Source organism: Helianthus annuus, chromosome 5 (assembly GCF_002127325.2).
Source record: "Helianthus annuus cultivar XRQ/B chromosome 5, HanXRQr2.0-SUNRISE, whole genome shotgun sequence".
Taxonomy (NCBI): Eukaryota; Viridiplantae; Streptophyta; class Magnoliopsida; order Asterales; family Asteraceae; genus Helianthus; species Helianthus annuus.
The window spans coordinates 132,214,354-132,225,558 of NC_035437.2; the positions used below are offsets into that span (position 1 = coordinate 132,214,354).

The 11,205-nt window shown below is 37.9% G+C and overlaps 1 protein-coding gene across 1 annotated transcript; it reads right to left on the reverse strand.

Annotated features, from left to right (window-relative positions):
* Positions 1-5,272: 5,272 nt before the first annotated feature.
* Positions 5,273-7,667, reverse strand: LOC110943641. Its single transcript, XM_022185378.1, has 4 exons — positions 6,268-7,667; positions 6,109-6,175; positions 5,763-6,025; positions 5,273-5,546 (listed from the first exon to the last, which is right to left on the reverse strand). Exons 1-4 carry the CDS (start codon positions 7,665-7,667, stop codon positions 5,273-5,275), a joined length of 2,004 nt encoding a protein of 667 aa, XP_022041070.1.
* Positions 7,668-11,205: the final 3,538 nt, after the last annotated feature.

Sequence of the window (11,205 nt, forward strand, 5' to 3'; positions counted from 1 at the left end):
TATTGTATTTAAACTGATGTTTTTCTTTTTTGTATTGTATTTAAACTGATGTTTTTCTTTTTAGTTGGTTAATTCACTGATTTTTTATTCATTTATTGTAGTTATTGACATGAATTTTTCCTCCTATAAAGCATAATATTGGGTGACAAATAATATATGAGTAGAGCATAGAGCAACACAGTGAGACGGATATCTCGAGGCTGAGAGAAATTATATTAGACGCCAAAAATGAAGCAGCATGTGACGCACGAACTCGGGAAAAAATATAATATTGAAAAGACAAAAAAACCCCTCAGATCCTGATTACATCCCCGCCACGTGTTCCATCAAGATGCGTTCTCACCGTTCTCACACTTTAGGGTGTTTTCTCCTGAACCCATACCTATATATATATTTATGGATCAGTTTCATATGATAATAAAAATAAAAATGGGCAATAAAAGTAAAAAAAGAATGTGTAAACTTTACCTCCTGGTTTCACTAATGCCCTTAGCTTACAGTCATGCTCCTGCTAGTATGGATTTTATAACTATGGTGGTCCTACCATGGATGACTGATTAATGTGACCCTGAATTAAATTTACATTTAGTTTTACTTTAATATTCGACAATTGGATCTTTTTGAAAGTGCTAATAGATGAAACTATTTACTAAAGGTGGTGTATCTCACAATATCAAAATTTAAGCGTAAATTAGAGTGTATCTGGTAACTAAAAAGTTTGAAGTTTAAATCTTACGTTGTAAACATGGATTTAGCATAGAAAATCAAGGAATTCCTATTATAAAAAGTTAAAAGTTTAGGGGTTAAAACCCGTGAGAGACGTATATTTTGGTTAAAAGGAGTGAATATAGTGGATGACATAAAAGAAGAGACTTTCTTATGGTTAAAAGGCAGATCGAAACTTGAAGGTCTAGTATGGGAGAGATGGGTAGATTTCAATATAAGAGATATAGTAAAATAATATATGTATTGGGTGAATGGGGTAGGTTAAATGTTTTTGTCGTTTTATTTTATTTTCTCTTATTTGTAGTGTAATCTTGGGTTTTACAGCATATGCTGGCCCTGTTCTATAATCATAGAATATTTTTGCCGTTAAAAAAAAAAAAAAAAGACGTATATTTTGGTAGTTGACCATTCATGGTTGAAATGCTCGTGTGAACTCTGTTTCCTAAAACTCAACGTTTGACATACGGAGGAGCTTATGATATCCCACCATGCACGAAAATTAAAGTCAAATAACCACTCCACTTAAGTAGGGCTCACAATGCACTTATATTTAGAGGTGTGCAAAAAACCGAATTAACCGAATCATAACTTAATTAATCCAAAAAACTGAACTAAAAAAACGAATCAAATAAAAATTAAACCGGTGGGTCGGTTAATGGTTTTTTTGAAAACCGAAAGTAGCGGGTTGGTTATAGTTATCATTTTATACATACCCACCATAACCGATCTGACATGTAATAAATTTTTGCAGGATTTATGACTTTTCACCATATTTTTAATATTTCATGTTTTTGACTGAAGATTTTTAATACTTACCGGTTTTTCATATTATTTTGTGGATTTGGTTAAATGTTTATTTGAATTTATGGAATGTATTATATCACTTTATTTGAATATTCGATAATAATTGGTATTAATATAATAGATTATATGTATTTTTAATACTATGTAATATACTAATATAAAAAATAGTGTAAACTGCCATTTTGGTCCCTGAGGTTTGGCCAGTTTTGCCACTTTGGTCCAAATTGCAAACCTGTTGCCATTTTGGTCCTTGTTGTTTCGTTTTTGTTGCCATTTTGGTCCAAATTTCAAACTAGGCCAGATTCCTAAACTTAAAACCTTCTATTTTGTCTTTATTCTCAGGGGCATTTTGGTCATTTTAGAATTATTATAACTCACAACTAATTAAAAATAATTAACCCAAAAACATCATCTTCCCCAAATCATTTTCAAGATCATCATCTTCCCCACACACACAATCCACAGATCTCATTTGAACCACCCCCCAACATTATCACCAACACCACCATCACCCTCATCACCACCCCACCCCCACCCCCACCACACTGCCCCCACCACCATAACACCACTCTTTCTCTCTTTCCTTATCTATGTAACACCACCACCATTTACTGCATCCAAAAAACGAAGATCGAGATGGTTCCGATTCAGACAACCACAAGTTCGGTAGCATGTAACCGTGTTAGACGGTGGTTACCATGGTCCATGGCGACGACATCGTTAAGGAATTTAAAGGTCGTGACGGCTAGGGTTTCAAAGAGGATGTTGACTGCGAGCTACGGTTCAGGCACTCGGCGGCGACGTAGGGTGTTTAGATTACGGAGAAGAGAGTTCAACAGTGAATAGACGATGACGGTCGGATTCGTAGCTGCGATTCCGACCCGAGGTTCCAGTCACGACCTGTGAACCACTGGTAAAGCAAAATAGAAGGCGATAGTGGTTGCCGGTGAACCTCCGATCAAGACCGGTGAACCTCCCCCTCTTTCTCTCCCTTTTGGATTCTCTGTGTAACTCGTTTCTCTCTCTCTTTCTGAGTAACAATGGTGGTGGTGCGACGATAATGAAGGCTGTGGTGGTTTGGTTATGGTGGTTGAAGATTGAAGATAAAGGGGTGGTGGGGGTGAAGAGGGTGAGGGTTGTGTAAGTTTGGTTATGGTGGTTTAAGGTTGAAGATGAAGTCGTGGCCGTTTAAGAGAGAGAGTCAGAGGTGAGGTGTGTTTAAAGAGAGAGAGAGGACAGAGAGTTTAAAGAGAGAGAGAGAGATGTGTTTTGAGGTTTTTTTATTTTTATTTGTTATAATAACTCATAAAATGACCAATTTGCCCATGAACAAGAAGACAAAATAGACAGCTTTCAACAGTCAAATAAGGGGTTTTTTGAGTTTGGACTAAAATGGCAACAAAAACGAAACCACATGGACCCAGATTTAAAAAGTTTGAGATTTGGACTAAAATGCAAAAGTGCCCAAACCACAGGGAACAAAATGGCAGTTTACTCTAAAAAATATGCAATAACAATTTATTCCATGTTAAAAAAAATTAAGCAATTTTTAGCTAAGCTAAATACACGGTTACACTACAAGAATGGACCACCTTTAGCGGCGACAGCTGTCGCCGGTATTGATGGGAAACGTCGCCGATATTGACCTTTAGCGGCGACATGTCGCCGGTAAAAGGTCGCCGGTATTGATCGGCCGCTATTGGCCTACTATCGTCGCTAAAGGTCTTCGTCGCCGGTATTGATCTCAGACCTTTAGCGACGACACGTGTCGTGCTAAAGGGTCACCGATATTAGTTGTGGTCGGTAAAGGGTTAAAGGCAATAGCGGCGACACCTGTCACCGCTAAAAGTCTTTTTTTTTTTAATACAGCAGCTGTATATACAGCACTCAGCCAGTTTTACGGCCGAAAAAACAAAACCTGCCTATTTCAAACAACGCAAACATACGCCATGAACATATACTAAAGGTAATATAATTAAAAACTACGTTTAAGTCGTACATTATAATCCTACAACGTTTAATTAAACCATACATTAAAAACAACAAGTCACTCGTCGTCGGAATCATTATCGAATAAGTCATCAGAATCGTAGTCGTTTGACTTTCCTTTTCTTTTTCCTTGTGAAGCAAGGTAGTTGTTAAGTTGGTTCAAAAAGGACGGGGTTTGGAACAAGCTGTTAACAAAATCCTACAATAATAGATATCAAAACGTATATTAGCATATTAATTAACGCTACCAACATATATTTAACAAGGAAACATGCGTTCGTTTGTCATTTTATAAATTGCGTAGTTTACCTCGGAAAAGGGTTCTTGCGTCCGAGCTTGCGAAGACGACATGTTCGAGGACGTGTTGGAAGAAGGTTTAGGCCCCATCCCGCGGTACCATCCTCGCTGCTCTCCCAACGCTTCCTGATACGGGGCAATTGGAGGACCATCACCGCTCCATTCATTTGTGGCCTGTTGTATGTTCCGCTGTATTTTAAGAAGATGATTAAATATATATGTATATATATATATATATTTGTTATAGAAAATAATACTTAAAAGAAATACTTACGTAATTTTGTTCAGTAACCGGATCAACCCAATTCCCTTTATTGTCCGTATGGGTTTTGGCATACGTAGGTACCTAATCCATATCCTGTTTAACATTAAACTTAGATTAGACATTAAATAAACAAAAGCTTACACACACGCACATATACATAAAACATTACATTTTTATAGGCGGTGCTACCGTACGACGATGTCCCCCACGGTATGGGAATTGTTTTTTTTCTCACGTACTAGTTTGTTGGCCTCGCTTCTTTTAATATATTTTGCGTCCCGGAAACCTTCGATGGTTCTCAACCAGTTATCATAGGGCATATCCGCGGGATGGTATGCCCTTGCCCTCTCAATATCATTGTAACCTCCCTGGCTCTTAAATAATTTTTTAGCTTCATACTTGCGGTCAGAGTACCGCTTCATAAGCACAATCCTAACACCACCCGTCAAGTTTCTCGCCTCTAAATCACGTTCCACTTCATCAAAATTGAAACTTTCCTACAAATTAAATAAAAAAATTAAAATATCATATATAAATTAGATTTGCATGTGCTTCAATATTTGATAAAATTTTATGCATATAACTTTATTACCCATAAGTGGTTCATGAGGGCATCCTTGTGCGATTGTGAAACGTTATCCCATCCAATTTTATCGAACGGGATGGTCCGCCACATATACAGGCCGGCCTCCCTTGAAAACAGATCTCTTGATTTACCAACAGGGGTATACGTGACCTGTCTGTCAAACGTAAGCGATACATGCCCCCCGCTTTTACCAGACGCCGTAGTTTCTCGTTTTTGGCTTTCCCCCTAACCCTCTTCGGGGGAACCACTGCAATTAAAACAAAAATAATTAGTAACAACATTTATAATATATAAAATATAAGGACTACAAAATAATTTAGTAAAAAACTTACTGTCAGTCTCGTGCGTGCCACGAAATCCACCAGGAGGCGGTGGATCACTAGCGCCGTCACCCCCATGTCCCCATGGGGCCACATCCGCCATCAGATAAGCGAATATAAGCAATACCGAAAACATAATCCCTATAAAGTAAAGTTACAAATGTTATAGCATGTGTATCTAATAGAAATTAAGGGAAAGCACAACAAGTGTAACTCAAATTCAAATAAATATTTCTAACAGGTGTTTATCAAATACAAATCAATATAAATTACAATAACTTTTTTTTAGTCAGACTCCACATAATCGGGATCATCCTCATCACAATCAGCCTTGACCTCATCACAATCAATCTCGACCTCAAACACTTCATCGATGGTAGCCGTTGGGGGATCAACTTCAATTGAAGGCTCACCCAGAGTAACATGAGAAGATCCAATTTGAAAGTATTGGGTCAAGTCAACGACAAGTGGACAGTCAGATGAAGAGTTGTTGTCGACAACATCAATATCTTCTAAGCCTTTGTCAACATTTTGAACCTTATTGACGCGGTCATCATCACTTAATGGCCGATCCCAAATTTTTAGATGATTAACATTTTCGACTACCCACCTATGTTTATTTTTTTGGTTTCGAGACGTTTCTTGGATGAAGAACACTTGTTTGGCTTGCGAAGCAAATATGAGTTGATCGTCTTTGTCTCATTCATGTTCAGTGCTTATACTGGTGATATTATTGTCATGGTTTACACCCCTTCGAGTATCAAACCACTTGCACCGAAATAGGACAGTGGAATAATCATTTGTATAATGCAACTCAATAATTTCTTCTAATTGGCCATAAAATTTCACACCGTTCTCTCCAACCACTTCCACCCCAGAGTTTTGCGCTGCGCATTTTGCATCACGTTCAAGTGTCTTAAACCTAACACCGTTGACTATGCAAGCAGTGTAAGTGTAAGCAGTCACTTTCGCACAAATTGAAAGAGCATACAACTCCGGGCGGAATTTTGGAGAATTTTGTGTTTTCATCGAATGGACCTAACAAATATAGAGTAATAATGTTTGTTATATATGTATTACCTAGCAAGTGGAGAGTAATGAGTGTTATATATGTAGTATACCTTATGGAGAAACCATCCCAGAAATTTGGTTTTAAGATAATCTTGGGGATGTGTATGTTTGAATTCACTACATTGATCACAAATATAAGAAAGGAATGAAAAATACCAATTAACAGATTATGAAAAATTAAAGATAGAAACACTCACTTCATGTACTACCTAACTTCTGCGCAGTTTTCGAGGACAAACCATTCCATCTTGCTTTTTTCGATGAATGATAGATATTTATTCTTTGTTGCGCCAACAGGACGACATTTGGACTCAAACAACCATAACTTTCTTTTTTCAACAACGACATCATCGTTTCTATCTGGGCGATTGAACTTAGTCTGAACATATTTAAGGTACATTGAACAAAATGTTAGAGCTTCTTCAAACATATAACCTTCAGCTATACAACCTTCCGGCCTTGCCGGGTTTCTGACATAGTTCTTTAGTTTTTTCATGTACCTTTCAAATGGATACATCCATCTAAAAGCTACTGGACCTCTCGCAATCGCTTCATCAGGTAAATGCATAAGTAAATGAACCATAAGGTCAAAAAACACAGGTGGATAGATCATCTCTAACTTGCATAAGATGGTAACAATGTCATCCTTTGCTTTCTTCATATCATCCACCGATAGTGTTCTAGAGCAAAGTTGCTTAAAGAACATACAAAGGTTTACTATTGGTGTAGATGTATCTTTAGTCAAAAGCCCTCTAACCCCAATCGGTATCAAACGTTGCATGAGGATATGACAGTCATGAGATTTCAATCCGGTAATGTTAGCATTGTTATCTATCACCCTCTTACTGATATTAGATCCAAACCCATCTGGTAATTTAACAATTTTTATAAACTGACAAAAAAGTTTTCGATCATCGGACTTGAATGAGTACTTTGGGTGGGGACTTAAGAACTTGCCACCCGATTGTTTCAGCCATTGTGTCGGCCGAATGTTTAGTTTTTCCAAGTCGGACCACTCATTTGGCGTGTCTTTGCTCTTATCGTTCATTAGAAGAGTACCGAGCAAGCTGTCGCACACATTTTTCTCTATATGCATTACATCTAAGTTATGTTTCAGCTGCAGAGAAGACCAATACTCAAGGTCAAAAAATATGCTTCTTTTGGACCAGTTCAACTCAAAATCTGACCGGGTTATCCTCCCACCTCCAAAAGCTGGATGCTTGCCTGGTAGACGATTAATTAAACGATCGAGTTGAGCTTCTATGTCAGCTGGGCTAAACTGTCTCGGAGGGTCTCGTGTCTCGGGTCTCCCGTTAAAGTCGAGACTTGTTCTCCAAGGATGGTTGGCATCTAAGAACCGGCGATGACCAACATAAGCACATTTACCAGTTACACGTATTGAAGGAGTGTCTTGGTTACAAGTTGGGCATGCCATGTAGCCTTGTCCGCTCCAAACTGATAGACTACTACGGGCTGGAAAGTCATTTATGGTCCATAACAACGCCGCCTTCATTGTGAAGTATGTGTTTGTTGCTGCGTCTTTAGTACGTACACCTGTCTGCCACAATTGCTTAAGCTCAGCCACTAACGGTCTAAGGAAAACGTCCATGTCTTTCCCAGGTGATTTATGTCACACCCTGGCTTTGCGGAAGCGTGGTTAATTTTGGTGTGACTTCTTAATACCATAGCTTAGTCATAACAAAGCTATATGAATTAAAAACATGCAAGATCATCCATTAAGTTTTGAAAACCAAATACAATACCATTGTTTTAACGGGGATACACCCTAACAACCATAATCTTGTTCAACAAATAAACAAAACATAAACACAGTTTAAGGACTGTGACTTGTCCAGGAAAGAGTCACATTCCCTAAACCCCGGATGACCTCGGAAACTAGTGCAGCGGGAAAACGTGCCATACCGTGCCAGATCCTTTAATTCCCTGAAACACATGTAAGTTGAAAAATCAACAATAATGTTGAGCGAGTTCATGTGTTTAGTATGTGCGCGCGAATAAACCTTTATAACCATTGTAAGTGGGAATATTTTGTAAACTCTGGTATGAAAGCAAATAAGGAAACATATCAGTTAATGTGTAACCACATGGTCCAACCAGCGGGCGCATGGGAGGGGATAGGACAAGGTCACCACATGGTCCAACCTGCGGGCGCATGGGTGGTGTTACGACAAGGTCACCACATGGTCCAACCTGCGGGCGCATGGGTGGTGTTACGACAAGGTCACCACATGGTCCAACCTGCGGTCGCATGGGTGGTGTTATGACAAGGTCACCACATGGTCCAACCTGCGGGCGCATGGGTAGTGTTACGACAAGGTCACCGCATGGTCCAACCTTAGGGCTCATGGGTGGGGTTTGTTATGCTCAAATAGGCCTATCACTTGTATCCCTCGATCGTACTACGAGGACTAATGTTCTTAAGGTTTCACTTACCCAAATCACATAACCTAACAGTTCCTTCCTTAGCTGACCATACCATGTAAGAAATATTCGTAATCATAGTAACATGTATTTCACCCCCGCAGTTTAGAAAACTGAAAACAGTTAAGAGAAAAGGGGGACATGAACTCACAGTCGGTGCGTCTCTACCAAGTACTCCAAATCGGGCAGCTGTGCAACGACCTACATGTGCTAATTCTATTAGACGGATGGCCGTGCCTTAGCTTTATAGTTTAAGTTTTTGGGAAATAGTTAGACAACTATTTCGTGTTTATATTTTGCATGTACTTGGCAATTAATCTCCTTCCCAAGGATGGGGGATTTAATACATGGGCGTTCGAATTACACCATTAAGTCTCACTTAATATATTCATTTCCAATTCCAAAATATAAATATTTTTCTCAAAAATATTATATTTTCATTTCACATAATATTCCCCAAAAATAATACGTTGATAAAATATACGTTCATAATTATTTCCGTATAATGCGTAAGTTACGTTTTAGCGATCGTGTGGTAATAATAATTACCATTGTAACTTATATGTTTATCGTGAAAGCGTTCGTATTATTTTGGATTCGTCAACGTTTGTAAATATTATTTTTACTCTAAAAATAATATTTGTGTATTTTTCACAAAATAATCATAAATAGTGTTGTGAAAATATATTTACCAAATATATATTTATCACGTTTAGTTTTGTGAAAATCCCACCTCCGAATATTTGTAAATAAAGTCGTGGCGAAATATATTTTGAAAACATGTCAAAATAATTCTAACACTTGTAAATAATTCTAAGTGTTAGGTTTTAGAAAAATTTCGCCAGAGTTTCCCCTGTAACTGGAGGTGGCCACGCTTTCAAGCGTATCATTTTCTTTTACAAAATCATTTCAACAACTTCTTTATTCAATCAACAATTTCCGACACATCAAACTAGTCGACAAGTATGTAAATCGCATAATCACATGAACTTGTAGTTTTTCCAAAACTATAGTGTAAATCCCATTATATTTTGTGGATCTTTATATAAAGTAGCTTAATCTCGTAAAAACCTCGTTTTTAGAATAAATCCATCTTTACAACTTCTCGTCACCTTTTACAAAAACTGTTATTTTGTCGGATCTTTTCATTTCACAAGTGTTTATACACTTGTGGTTTATAAAAATCATACTTGTTAGTGTAATATCCGTCTTTTAGAAGACATGATTTTCTTGACGCTTGGTTCTATGAAAATACCATTCGTACATACGTAGATCCGCACGTTTTAAACACTATTTTACAAGTAAAAATACTTTTACACAAGTTCATGTTTCTCGTGTGGTAGAGTTTCACCTTTTAACCCTTGTACCATTCAAAACACGCTTATGTCAAGATCCGTGATCTTAACCAAACCGGGTTAAATGGTGATCCGAGCTACCACAACATAGATCGGGCCTAAATAATCACAACTTTCAATTACTACATCATTTACACAACTTATATGCTTTTAACCAACATTATTCATGTTTTAGTAGACTTTTATGCTTCAAAACGCAAGTTTCCGAATTTTAACCGTTACAACACATATTAACCACCTTAGATTAGTTTAAGAGAGTGTTTTAAGCATTATACCTCTAGCTCGAGGCTAGGGAAGAATCTATGCGTAAACGAGGTGGATAAAAGCTAGATAGAGAGGTCCTTCGTCTTCCGTTAGCTCCAAGACTCCTCGTATGTGACCTTTAACACTTGTGTGTGCTTGAATCTTGCAAGATGGAAGTCGAAAGTGGTTGTATGTGCAAGAGGGTGTTCGGCCGTGAGTTTGTAGAGCAAGAGAGAGAGTCTTGAGTGGTGAAGAATGGAGTGTAAGATCAAGTGTGTAAGAGTTGTTTCTTATAGACAAAAATCAAGTCCTTAATCCATTGGTCCAAATGTTGTCTAGATATTAGACAAGTGTGATTATTTTAATCACCAAGGTACCAAGTGTGTCCCCCCTACAAGGGGACGGTTTGTAAGGGGGGGGGGTACTAGTTTGATTCCAAGTCTTAGTTGGTGTTTAGTTAGGTTAACCAAGTTAGGTTTAGGGGTTAACTTGGTTAGTGGTGTGATGTGCTCTATAGCGGATGTTAGGGTATTCAGGGACCCCAATATTGTTAATGTCAATATTTTTATGTCCCGGGTATGGTCCGGTTGTTCGGTTGGATAGTAATCCGTTAAAGTGCTTAACAAAGCTTTTAAGTGTCGTAACTATCATTTTTAGTGACACAACTTATTCCCCAAAGTGTCAGGAATATTCTCCTCATGTTTTGGCACTTTACTAGTTAGCCAGAAGCTGATATGTTAATTAAAGTGCTGTGTTTTGTGCTTAGAGTACGTTTTAGGCACATCCGGTCACTATAACTTATCCCTAGAGACGCAGTCCTACAACCCTTGTATCCCTACACTCACTATGGGTGTAGTAAAATATGTCTGGCTCATACAGGCCTTAGAGGCAGTGTCTGCCTGATGCTGGCTTTATCAGCATGTTCAATAGGTTATCCGTTCAAATGCTACTGTGCTTTTGTGCATCATGTTTGTCACTAGAGTTCAGTATGTAAATAATGTAGTGACGGAATCAAAGTATGATGCAGGAATATACAAGTACTAGAAATTAAGTAGCAGTTTATCAGCAATTTCAGTTAAGCATAGTAATTAAACAGCAATTAATTAT